General features: G+C 41.5%; 1 protein-coding gene across 14 annotated transcripts in view; it reads left to right on the forward strand.

Annotated features, from left to right (window-relative positions):
• Positions 1-13,942, forward strand: part of DOCK9 (dedicator of cytokinesis 9) — a 446,969-nt gene that overhangs the window by 211,591 nt on the left and 221,436 nt on the right. For all 14 annotated transcript variants that reach the window (XM_077482985.1, XM_077482977.1, XM_077482982.1 and 11 more), the window contains exon 9: positions 1,486-1,547. In XM_077482985.1, coding sequence (XP_077339111.1) covers positions 1,486-1,547 — 62 coding nt within the window. The remainder of the gene's footprint in view (positions 1-1,485; positions 1,548-13,942) is intronic.

The following is a 13,942-nucleotide window of genomic DNA, read 5'->3' on the forward strand; positions in this document are numbered from 1 at the left end:
CTTATATAGCTGGATCTACTGATAGTTTTCCTGATAAGTTGTGAACTGAAGGTAAACTCTGCTTATGCAAGCTTTTTTGATCATATGCTTAATTTAAATCGCCAGTGTTTGAGACCAGTTTACTTTAAAGTGGTTCTGAAGTCAGAAGTTTTTTTTATTTTAATGCATTCTATGCACTGAGATAAAAAAAAAAAAACTGTGCAGCAGCCCCTCTAATTCTTACCTGAGCTCCATCTCGATCCAGTGATATTGCAAGAAAGTTTTGGCTGCCGGCACTCTCCCTCTTCATTGGCTGAGACAGCAGCAGAGAGCCATTGGCTCCCACTGCTGGCAATAAGGGGAGAGAGGCAGGGCCAAACCACAGCTCCCTGTCTGAATGGACACACAGATCAGCAGCTCGGCTCAGGTGCCACCCATAGCAAGTTGCTGGTTTGGGGGGCACTCGGCAGGAAAGAGGGGCCAGGAGTGTCAGTGAGGGACCTGAGAAGAGGTTCTGGGCTGCTCTGTGCTAAACCACTGCACAGAGCAGGAAAGTGATTGACTTTTAAAGTGATTGTAAACCCTCGCTTTTACCCAATGAAGTAAACTGCTTCAGATGATACACAGGGATGAAAAAAAATATCCCTACATAAGTTTTACATGTATATCTGCTGTCTTCAGCTTCATATACTGTTTAGAAAGTCCAGATTGTGTTAGGAGATTTTCTCTTCCTGTTCAACACTGCAGTGAAGTCTGGGCATACAGCCAAGACCGCTAATTGGAGGAAAGACACACATCCCCTCTCCTCAAAGGTAGAGACTTTCAGAGCTTATCCTGGAATAGTTCAGGGCTCTGCTAATCTATTCTTAGCATCCTCCCCAACACAAAACTCAGGCTGCTTTTATATGTGAGGGAGAACTTGTCAGAAGTTATCAGGCTGATAGCAGAAGAACAGAGATCAGGAGACCTTAAAGCAACCAACATCACAAATAACTTATAAAAGAACAAATATAACTATAAGTGCAGTACTGGCTACAATGAATTTACAATAGCTTTTATTTTTTTAAATCACTGTTACATAAAATACATCACACACAATTTTTTTATGCAGTGTGCCTTGTCCTAAAATATTGTGTAATAATCATAGTATATATTAGGCAAATGCATTTAATCTCCAGCAAAGGCTGCGGATGCCAGAAAGGATCGATTATCGCTGCATGCAAGTTTTTGGGTGCATATTACATGTTAAACGTACAGATATACAAGTGCATTTTACTACTTTTTGTTACGTTTTTATATGGTTTTACAGTATGTGTTACTCTGTACCACTTCATGTGTGTAAAACCATCAGACATCCAAAATCTGGAAACTGATCTGATCATATATGTAATATAACTGTGCATGTGTGAATTGGTTAAAAATGTTCAAGCCTATAATTGTTAGTATTGAATTTCAAATTGAGTCTTGTTCACAGTAAATCACTTTGGGCTTTTTTTTCACTTTTAGATGATGAACAGAACAAATTTGACAATTCCACATCCAGTATTGACAGTTACCTTCCAGAGAAAGTAAGTAATTTTTTTTTGCTTTTATTATCTGTGTTTTTTGTATGTTACCCATAGGCCAGATAAATTATGGAAGAGTGAAATTTGAGAAAACAGTGTGTTTAGGATACGCCACAGTTTTGTAAGATATTACTTAATTTCTCTAATTCGAGCTTGGCTCTACATCATTCTACAACAGAGCTTTGACTAGGATTTTTAGTGCAAAGCTGTGTCATTGCTCAACGTTTCTTCTGTAAATATTTTAGAATAATTTGGTTATGCATGTCCTGCATTCCCGTTACATATTCCCTGGGTGTATTTTATTTTAAATCAAGTCCATTTAAATCACTAGTAAATAGGCTTGATTTAAATCATAATTTTTAAAGAGCAACTGTCATCTCTGTCCCTCAGTGGCTCCTCCTCTGACTCGCTGTTAACTCACCGAGAGTCCCATTCACTTTAATGTGGCGGCTGGTGATGCGGCAGAGAGCCAACAAGGTGAGAGACGTGGTGGCAGTAGGTGAAAGAATGCCTGCTAACAGGCGCTGCCATGATGGCTCTGAAATGACAGGTGCACTTTAAATGTAAATGAAGGTTTCCTATTTAGAATAATAAGCTGTCAGGTTAGTAAAATAGCGATATCAAAACAGATTTATTCATGCTGTTTGTAGTGTACATAGATTTTGAAAAACAATGGGATAAAGCAATATTCCTGAACTTTGTTTTTATCTCATGGTTACTGTGGAATTGTGTGAATGCATCAATGCAATGCGCAGAGCTCAGATTCGTTGAATGAGTTTACCAAAAATGTAAATATTGCAAAATATACAGCCTTATGCTACATAACTAAGCGCCATTTCATGCTGAATAAACAAAATTATTACTGTATTTTAAATAGACAACTATATTTTGTTAAAAATCTAAATCCATTTAAATCAAAAAAACTTTATTTTTTTTTAAATCATTGATTTTTATATTCCTAAGTGCAACAGGAAGGGATTGGGGGCTAAAATATGAGGTGAGTATCAGGTCTTGTAGTGCTATAGAGGTTGTCCCAAGATTTACAACTAGCTTTAAAGTGATACTAAATTCTCTTGATTTTTTATTTTTTTTTCAGTTAAAGAGCGAGTTCCGACGTTTTTTTTTTTTTAAAGCCAGCAGTTACAAATACTGCAGCTGCTTTTAAACTAATGGCACTTACCCGCCCAGCGCGCCCACGATGTCGGCACCCGAAGCCAATCTCTCGATCATCTCTCGGTTGCTGCCGCCGCCATCTTGGGTTTGGGAATCATTTTAATTTTCATGGGAATCGGCTTCATTTCCCGGGTTCCCTACTGCGCATGCACGAGTCACGCTGCGCAGTAAGGATGGTCCCACGCTTTCTCTGGGATCCGTGTGTTTCCCAGCAGGCAGCGGGGGACTTTCGGAAAGGGGCGTAGATTCTGCAGAAAGGGGCGTACCTTCTGCAGAATCTACGCCGGAAGTGGGTGCAGATACCTGTACTGTACAGGTACCTGCACCCCCCCCCCTCCCCGAAAGGTGCCAATTGTGGCGCCGGAGGGGCGGAGGATTCCAATGAGCGGAAGGTCCACTTTAGGGTGGACCTCCGCTTTAAACATAATAAACATGTTATGCTTACCTGCTCTGTGCAGTGGTTTTGCACAGAGCAGCCCACATGTTCCCTTTTCTCGGGTCCCTCTTCTGTGATCCTGGCCCCTCCCTCTTGAGTGCCCCCACAGCAAGCAGCTTGCTCTATTGAGACACAACTGCAGCCCTGCCCCGCCCCCTTTCTCTCCTTATTGGCTGACTGACTTTGACAGCAGCGGGAGCCAATGGTGCCGCGCTGCTGTCTCAGCCATTGGGGAGGAGAGTCCCAGGTACTCAAGACACCTCCTGCAACACTGCTGGCTCTAGATGGGGCTCAGGTAAGTATTAGAGGGGCTGAGGGGAGCTGCTGCACACAAGTTTTTTGGGGGATTTTTTTGTTTGTTTTTATCTTAATACCTAGAATGCAGCAAGATTTAAAAAAAAACAAAAACAAAAAAACCTGCCTTTGCAATCACTTTAAGGTTGAAAGATTTATAGAAAGATTTCAGTCAATATAACCATATTACACTCCTGGCTTCCTATCCTTGTTGCTGGGTTCCAAGTCCCTTGTCTGATTGGCCATGGTGTGTTCCTCTTCTCTTTTGCTGTTTGTGTCCTTGTTTCTATCATCCACAATTCCATCAAGCATCCTGATTTCTGTCTTTTGCATGATATTTGTTTTTCCCCCTTAATTTAATGGGTAAGCAGTCATGCAGCAAGTTACGTTCTAACATAAATTTCTTGAGAAGTCTTCATATTTATCTACTTTGTTACTGTGCTCACCCAAAACAGTATGCCTACACTAAAAATTGAGGATGAAATTCATTTCTTAGTTATTTTATGGAAATATTGCAAAGGCTAGACTATCACAAACTGAAAAAAAAGTATTATACACAATTTATATAGCACAAGCAATTTGCACAGCGCTTGCAACTACTTTTTTGTTTTTTTTTTCTTTCATTTGCAATGACTGTTTTTGACACATTTTCAATTCATAGTTATGTTAATGTAGAAATAAGTTACCCCAGCATTTCATATTCCCAATGTGTCTGTTGTACAATGCACTTGTGTTAAAGGCTAAGTTCACCCCCTTTTTTTTTTTTCTAAATTTCAGGCCCCCATGTACCAATAGACCATTAATGTGCTACTTTTGCATAAATAAATACGCTTTCTTTTTATCTTACACACCTATCAGTGTCACCTTCTCTGTGCCCATCAGTGCAGCCTCATCAGCGAATATCAATGAAGGAGAAAAATTTGCCCATTTACAAAATGTTACAACAAACTATGAAACTTTTTTTTTTTTTTCAACATTTTTTTTTTTGTTTAGCAACAAATAAAAATAAAAAAGTGGTGATTAAATACCACCAAAAGAAATTTCCATTTGTGTGAAAAAAAATAATAAAAATTGAATTTGAGTACAGGGTAGCATGACCGCGCAATTGTGATTTTATCATTTTAATGAAGAATGCACATTTGAAAATGCAGAAAATGATTCTGAAATTACATTACCGTGTTAAAGGTTACATGAGATTTTAGTGATTTGATTTTCCATTTATTTTCACTTGTGTGTATTGCCTGCTACCCTAACCTTGCTTGCCACCATTTTCATTAGCAGACACCAGGCCCTGATTCATTTTGGGTCTTGTTTAAGTAATGGCTCCTTTGCTCAAGCAACTCATTTGGTAATAGCCATAAGGAATCATTCTAAGCAAGGATCTATTGCTGTAGACTACAGTGTGTTTGTAAAACAAGTCCTCTAATGAATTTTAAAAGATATGATATAATGGATTTGAGTAATGTCTTTTTCAATTTGCAATATTTACATTTTTAATCTGAGGCTTGCTTTGAAAGATTGAAACCTTAGATGGAAAATTCAGCATGTGTTATTGAGCTCTGTAAACCTTTAACAGGTGATAAGGGAGATAGAGGAACGTGAGTAGATTGGAGCTTAAAGCACCACCTTCTGCTGGCTAGACTATACTATTCATATGCAATATTTCATGTATACAGTATTATTTATTTCAGTTACTTATATAGCGCCATCAATTTACGCAGCGCTTTACATGGACATTGTACATTCACATCAGTCCCTACCCTCAAGGAGCTTACAATCTAAGGTCCCTAACTCACATTCATACATACTAGGGACAATTTAGACAGGATCCAATTAACCTACCAGCATGTCTTTGGAGTGTGGGAGGAAACCGGAGTACCCGGAGGAAACCCACGCAGGCACAGGGAGAACATGCAAACTCCAAGCAGGTAGTGTCCTGGTTTGGATTCGAACCAGCTACCCTTCTTACTGCTAGGTTAAAGTGCTATCCACTACACCACTGTGCCGCTATACAGTACCTAGAAAATAAGTTCTTAATATATTTTATGCTTATAGAAATTTATAGAAAATGGCTGTGCATTCCTTGTTAAACCAGTCATTCAGTCCGGTAAAAAGTCCTAGTACTGTATAATATTTTATTTCCATAATGGTACATAATATTCTGGTGAGGATGTTGTTTTGGCAGGAAAAGGATAGTAAGTCATAGATTTTCTAGTTAAAGCCTAGGGGAAATTGGGTTTGTTAGTAGATGTTTTCTGTTCAGGAAGGAGACCAGTTTCTGAGGTAATTGTTTCCAATCTCATTTGCTTCAGCAGAGATAGATGTGGCTAATCTTCTGTCCACATTGTTTAATGAAAGTGAGAAACGTTCTGAAAATGTTCCATGTAATTGTGTCAAATAAAGGCCATCTAAACTGCTAGGCAGTTATTCCTCTTCCAATGTTGTGAGCAGATTATGCAATAGCTTTTTATACCACAGCTAAGTCATTATGAGAATTGGTGACAGGTGTATAAAGAAGGCAAATCACATCTAATCAACTAGTCATGTTTCCAGGATGTTCTTTTCCTAGTGATTTTTCTCAGTATGTCTAGTCGATTTTGCCCCCCGTTTGCATCGGTGCGATTTGATAGGTCAAATTGCAGCCTATTGTTGGTAATGGCACTGTCGTAATTGGTGCAACGCCGACTTGGCGCCACAGCATTAATTTTCAAAATTAGTTCCTGCACTACTTTTGGTGATTTCAATAGGCATCTGTGCATGAAGATGTCTTCAAAGTCACCCCCACAGTCGGACTGAAATGCAGCTTTGAAATCGTGCAAATTCAGATGAAATTGCATAATTTCAAAGCCATATTCAGTGTGAACGAGTGCTTTTACCATTTAAAATGTAGTACCAAAGTATGTTATAAAGTATGTTTTGAACTGTGCTCTGACCCACCCTGCACCTATGGATGAGCCATCCCTGGCTGACAGTTGGAACGATCGGTGCAGACATCTTATAGGCACCGATCTCCCTGTATATAACTTTCAATTAAGCAGCTGACAGCCGTGGGCGTGGATAGGAGAAGCTCCTCCTCTCCACTTCTCATCATCTCAGCTGCTTATTTGAAAGGTATACAGGGAGATCCGTGCCTTTAACTGGCCACACTGATCATCTCAACTGTCTCCTTGCTTCCTTCTCCTTCCCCCGCAGCAAACTGTCAGGATGGAGAGCGGAGGAAGGGGCCGGTAAACATGGCATTACCACCCTGTTCCTTTTCTGAATGAACAATGTCAGTGATCACTGACTGTCCATTCATAACGGAAGCATCAGTAACTGTGTTTACGAAGTTTCAGTTTATGAATGAACAGGAGCCTCGGTCTCCTGTTCATTCTCCTGTTCATTCAAAGGGCAGATGTCAGGGGTCTGTTTAGACCCCTGATAACTCATCAAAGCCCCCCAACAGGGCTGATAAAAATATATAAAAAATAAATTGCAAAAAATAAGAATATTAAAAACCAATGTGAATAAATAACTACTGACACCGTCCACTGTGCTGCTGACACCGTCCACACTCCAACCCCCTCCTTTACAATCAGAATTGTGAAAAAAAATGAAATAACGTAAAAAATGTAATTTGTAAAATGAATAAAAGATTATTATACAGGATTTATATAGCACCAAAACTTTTGCATAGTGCTTTATAACATGAGGGTAGACAGTACACTTAAAATACAAATCAATACAGGAGGGGTCAGAGGGCCCAGGCTCATTAGAGCTTACAATCTAGAAGGGGGGGTCAAGTGGAACAAAACATAACACTGGCGGGGGGATGAGCCGATGGAGAAAATGAAAATACATTTGTTAGGTGTTGGTAGGGTAGGCTTCTCTGGTTTTCAGGGATCGTCTAAAAGCTAATAGAGTAGGAGATAATCGGACAGAGGCATTCCATAGAATTGAAGAGGCTCTGGAAAAGTCCTGGAGGCAAGCATGGGAAGAGATGACGAGGGAGCTAGAGAGCAGGAGGTCTTGAAGGGGAATGACGAGAACGAGTAGGTTGGTATTTAGAGACTAGGCTAGTGATGTAGCTGTGGGCTAAATTCTGGATGGCTTTGTAATTGGTTCTTATATTTTGAATATAATTTGTTGGGTGAGCTTAAGTCAGTGGAGGCATTGACGGAGAGGAGTTGCAGACACAGTGATTGATTAGGTGTTTAAGTCTGGGAGCAGCATTCATGATGGATTGAAGGGATGGTAGAGGTAAGCCAATCAGAAGGGAGTTGCAGTAGTCGAGGCAAGAGATGACCAGGGAGTGAATTAAGAGATTTGTTGTGTCATTGGTTAGAAAGGGGTGTATTTTGGATATGTCACAGAGGTTGAGGCGGCAAGATTTGGATGGTGATTGGACACGGGTTTAAAGGTGAGTCCAGGACTACACCTAGAACCTTGGCATGCAGGGATGGGCTTATAGTTGTGCCATCTATTTTTAACAGAGTGATCGGGGGAGGGGGCACATGGGGGAGGAAAAATTTGAAGTTCTGTTTTGGATAGATTGAGTTTGAGGAAGTGGTGTGACATCCAGACTTATATGTCTTAGTAAATTCGTGATATGTGAGGAGACAGAGGTAGTGGGCTGAGGGGTAGAGAAATAGATTTGTGTCGTCAGCATAGAGGTGGTTTTGGAAGCCATGGGAGGCTAGCACCTGACCCAGGAAGGAGGTGTCATTTAAAATGAGAGGTCCAAGAACAGAACCTTGGGGGACCCCAACATAGAAGGGGAGAGGGGGAAGTAGAGTTGTAAGAAACAGTAAAGGTGTGGTTGGATAAGTAGGAAGAGAACTAGTGAAGAGTATAGTCACTGAGACCAAAGGCGTGGAGTTTTTTGAGGAGGCAGTCAACCGTATCAAAAGCAGCAGAGAAGAGGTGCAGGACTAGGAGTACAGACTAGTGTCCATTGGTTTTGGCCATTAGTAGATTGTTCGTTTTAGGAGAGCAGTTTCTGTGGAGTGTTGAGGACGAAATCCAGACTGAAGGGGATTAAGAAGTCAATTATATCGGCAAGGAGTTTGGATAAAAAAGGGAGCAAGGAGATGGGGTATAGGTTATTAAGATTGGATGGGTCCAGTGAGGACTTTTTAAGTATGAGGCTGACAAGTGCATGTTTTAGGGAGTTGGGGAAGATGCCAGAAGAGAGGGAGAGATTGAAGATGTGGGTTAGAGATTATAGAGTAGAGCCAGAGGTTGAATGTAGCATTTGCGAGGGAACAGGATCCAGAGGGCAGGTGGTTAGATGGAAGTTCACAATTAGTTTCCTAACTCGTTTATAGTGGTGGTGTTGAAAGAGGGAAGTAATGATTGTACCTGTGGGCATGAAGTGTAAAGCGTGGAGGGTATCTGAACAGTAGAGATCTCCTCACAAATTGTATCAATCTTGTGATTTAAATGCATTAAAAAAAATGTAAATAAAATTGTAAACCATAATAGAAAATAAAATAATAAAAAGAAAAAACTACTGACACCGTCCACTGCCCTACTAAAGCCTTCCAACTATCCACCCCCTCCCCCAAAGCATTGTAAAAAAAAAAAAAAAAAAAATCAATTACATTTTTTTTAAAATTATTAATAAAATTATAAAAAATAATAAAAATAAAACTATTCTAGCACTGTTCATTGCTCTACTGTCACCGTCCACTGCCCTACTGACACCATCCACTGGCCCCCAAAAAGCATTTTGAAAAAATGAAGAAAATAGATTTAATTGTAACAAATTTGTAAAAATAATGAAACCGTTCACTGCCCTACTGACAATCCTGCACATACTACCCACCGCCATACACTACGCGCTCCTCTCCTGCACATACTACCTGCTGCTATACATACCATACTTCTCTTCTGTATACCACCTACTGCCCCATAAACTCTGCACTCCTCTCCTGCACATGCTATCCACCACTGAAACACTCCTCACACAATAACCACCACGGTACACTCCACACCCCCCTCCTGCACATACTACCCACTAAGGATGAGCTCAGGCGTGTTCACATGGAACACGTGCAGAGCCCGCCAGGAAGTTGGCGCAGTACTGCGCTAATCACAGGCAGCTGATCTCTGCAGCTGCACATCCGGGCCTGCACACGCCTGAGCTCATCCCTACTACCCACCGCTGGACATGTCACACTGTACATTCCATATTTTAAGGCTGCTTTCACACTGAGGCACTTTATAGGCGCCTGTAAAGAGCCTCTCCTCACTTCAGGGAGTGCTTACACACTGGAGAGTGCACAATGCACTGGCAGGACGCCAAAAAAGTCCTGCAAGCTGCATCTGTGCAGTGCTGTAGGATCGGTGTATACACCCCTCCTAAAGCGCCCCTGTCCTTTGAAAATCAATAGGCAGTACCGCCACCATAGCGTCGCTTTTAACCCTTTTTCGGCCGTTAGTGGGGGTCAAATGCAATCTGTCAGTGGCCGAAAACGATTGCAAAAACTACGGTAAAGCTTCGCAAATAGCGGCGATTTACCGCCAATGCCCTAGTGTGAAAGTAGCCTAACCTTACCACATTCTGCACTATGTAAGTCATCTCTGACCACATCCCCTTTAAGCCACACTCAATATTTAGTACACTTTAAGCAACACCCACTCCCCCCCCCCCCCCCCCCCCAAGCCTAGGGCCCACATTTGATCTTGCGCACAGGCCCACTGATTTCATGATACACCCCTAAACTCAAGTACTTAAGTTTATGCACACACGTGAGTTAAATCAGCAGATCTAAGCACATAAAATATGCAGCTATGTCCTACTTTTTTGTGCGCATTTTCATATCGTTATACAGGTTTTTTTAATAGCCCGACAGTTTATGCAGCGTTTTTATATCTATATATTATATACACACACCTGTGTGTATGGGCTCATTGATTTCTATAATGCTGCGTTAAGATGCGTACAAAACTATCTGCTGTATGCATCTAAGCACAGCATTTTTTCTGACCGTGTGAATGAGCCCTTAAAGGATAGGGTTTTAAGGGCGTAACACGTTCCAATGCTGCAGCCACTTCCCACTACCCTCCCTCCCTGTGGCAGCAGTACAGGAAGAAGTTTCCCGTACTAGCTGTCACTTTTTAAAATCGGTTCGGCTGAATGAACTACAAGCCCCCCGACATTCTTTGCAGTTGTCGGCTTGTAATTCTCAATGAGCTACTCCATGGTGCTGTGGCGTGCTGTGGTAGTTCATGTATTTGTTGCTATCAGTGTATCTGCCTGCCCATATGGGATGTATGGCACACAGGTACACTGACAGATCTGAAGGAGTCCTGCATGGCACCAGTAATCTGGTTCACTGGTGCAATGCTTTAAAGGCGCCAAAAGAAAAAATAAATAAATGCACTTTTTTTTTTTACCTGCAAAAAAGTGCATTTTTTTTTTTTTTTTTTTTTTTAAAGGTTAACTTATCCTTTACCACTAAATGCCCAGTTTGACGGCCACTACTTGTCAAAATCTCCTTTTGTAGGTGAATGTGCCGCAACCTCCTAAATGCCTGCAAACCTCATTCACTATAGATTGCTTTTCAGGGGGGCTGCAGACACTACCACTAGTGTGAAAGGAGCTTAATTTATTTCCATCATGGTATATAGGCATTTCTTTCTGAAAAACATTTGCTTATACTAGTACAGGGTTGTATGCTATGAATGTGTTTTAAAAAATAAATAAATAAATTTAAAAAAAAAGCATATTCACAATGTTGATTGATCCTTGTGTAATTTGTCTGCTAAATTCTAGACCAGAAAAACAACCAAGCTATGTTGCTGTGATTTATAGGTGTCATCTAGTTTACTTTGTCTGCTTCTATGGATCTATGCAGACCAGAGCACTGAAGTAGCAATAATAGACTCTATTGACTGTGTTCTTTATGAAGACGGGGATAGCTGCATGTGTCCATTCACAATTCTCTGTTCTGTCTTGTATGACATGACTATTTAAGCACATGTTATTTATTCTGATCTAAACGAGTATGGTATGTGCAGAATTGTGTAATCTGGTTGCCTAATTCCCTTTGAATATAGAGAAAGCAGCTATGGTATATGTTCTGTTAACTTGAAAATGTAGACTGCATGAATTTTCTAGATAAGCTTTTCAGTGACGAGAAACTTAGAAGCTGTGCCAGGCCTTTTTTAATGTAGAGACTGCTTCCAGTGACTTCATCTTAGATAATATTGAGAAATATACTAAAGCCAAGCGAACAGCAGATGTCATTTATCTGTGGCTTGGTTTGATGAAATGGTCACCTTTTTACTCTTTGTTGTCAGTAAAGTCCTAAAAGGACACCTGTGCTCAGAACATGGAGGCTTTCATTACTAGTTGCCCAGCTTTCATTTTAACCCATTGGTTTAGTGTTTTCTCACTCGCAAACATCGAATAAGTACCGGTATGTAGAAGAGGAGTTCTAACTTTGCTTGTTGCACACTTGTTCTGGGCCAGTGATTCAGAAGATAACAACTAGACATGGCCAAGATACTAGTATTTCTTAATCATACGTTACAAGACACAGGATTAAGTATTCTGGAATCAATGGGCCATCCTGCCACCTTGAGAAAAAATTGGGCACTGGCAAGCAAAGCTGAAAGGGCTACCCATAAAAACACAACTCCCAAAATGTTTCCCTTTGTTGGTTTTCTTCAGAGAACCGGCATCTCTCTAATCCAAGAGAACAACTTTTTTCACTCTTTATCAAGACAAGTTTCCTCTGTCAAGTTTCTATGTTGCTGCAGAGTTATTGGGGCTCCTGTTTGCAGCTTCTTAATTGGCTGCTACCTGACTTTGATGGAGAAAGGGGGTGGTGGTGTAGCCGTCAGGAAGCAGATAGAGGACTGGCTTATAATGTCACCATTTGGGCACTGCATTCTGTGTTTAGTGATTACCATGTGGTGTAATGTGCTGCGTTAGCTGCAGGGTGCTTTATAGGTACAGGACCAAGGTTCATTCATCTTGTAGAATCTAGTCACTGAAGACCAGTGTTGGATCTAGCTGGTCTGATGTGGGATTGCAGTCAGGGCATTTTACATTTGGTTAATAAAGCAGTGTCAAATGTGTGGCTGTGGGAGTTTAATAATAATTTGTTGTTCAACCTGCTGGTTGTACAAAAAAGAAGAAAGACCAATGTGTGGGCTGAGCTTACTTTAAAGAAGAACTTCAGCAACAGTTGAAACAATGAACACTTTGGTCAGGTCTATGCATATCTATGGATGATGTACAGGGATTAGGATTAAGCAATAAACAAAGCATATCTCTATGCAGCAGTCTGGATGAGAACCACATTTACATCAGAGTCCTTCCTTACCTCAAAGCTCCTGGAATTCTCCCTATATGTTAGAGTCCCCCCAATCCCCCCCCCCCCCCCCCCTTATATGCACAGTTGCAGAGCCAGGCAAATGGTGAATTGTCGGACTCAACCCAAACTGGTGCAGTGGGGCATGTGAATATAGGCCATGCCTGATAAGCGTCATGATGTCACTGCATAGGTGCAGACCTGGACCTGCCCTGCTGCCCTACCTGAGGCAGCAATTCTCTAATCTGATGGCTCCAGAACTGAGCTTGTGCAGTTCAGAACTGACAGGGGGATTTTCTGCAGGCACTTTTCACTAGTCCACCGACATTTATTGACGGGAGAAAAGTGCTCGTCTTTTTACAAACGGCAACATGGGGCTGGGGGTGTACACTTGCTGCCACTGTGATATTGTGTTTCCTATCTGTGGCAGGAATTATATCCTTAGTTGCTTTCTGCAATAAAAGCTCCTGCTTACTGTGTCCCATTCAAGTGAATGAGGCTGCTCTGGAAGCACACCACAACTGTATGCAATGCACATGGTTGCTGTGCACTAGTGTGAGGTTCTAGGGATTAAAGCAGGTGGTAGGAAGGTGATGCATCACCTCCTCGCTGCCTGCCAAATGCTTTCTGAAGACTGATCCAAATGCAGATTGGTTCTTCACAGACAAAAGCAGATGTAAATAAACCCCTAAAGAGATGCTAGGGCTGTACAGGAAGGGGTTAAAAATTGAAGAATCACAAACTTGTGAGTAAAAAACCCATCAGCTACTACAACTATCAGGTTATCAGTCATTTTCCACCAGTACTAAAGTTGTCCCTGAGTTAACTGCACATGAACAAAGAGGGGAAGGGAGGGAGTTGGGATGAATTCAGTGCAAAGCTCAGCTCGCTCACCTCAGAGGCCTCAATCTTGCAGCCACCATGTAGTCTCTGGCTGTAATGTTTCAAATTTCCTGACAACACATCTCCTTAGGCCCAACACTGGCTGGGGATTGGAGTTTGGGCAGGCACTAGGAGAGGGATCGGGAGGAGGAGGTGCGTATCATTCCTCTCCCCTCCCCTGCCCCTGCAGGGAAGGGGGGGGGGGGATAGTGTGCTGGTAGGGCTCTGTGAGACTGTCACAGGCACTGGGCCTTGAGAGATGCAGAAGCTATGGAAGACTGCTTCTTCTGATGGACAAAATATACAGG

Source organism: Lithobates pipiens, unplaced genomic scaffold (genome assembly GCF_037356315.1).
Source record: "Lithobates pipiens isolate NorthernLeopardFrog02 unplaced genomic scaffold, aLitPip1_a1.2 Scaffold_16, whole genome shotgun sequence".
Taxonomy (NCBI): Eukaryota; Metazoa; Chordata; class Amphibia; order Anura; family Ranidae; genus Lithobates; species Lithobates pipiens.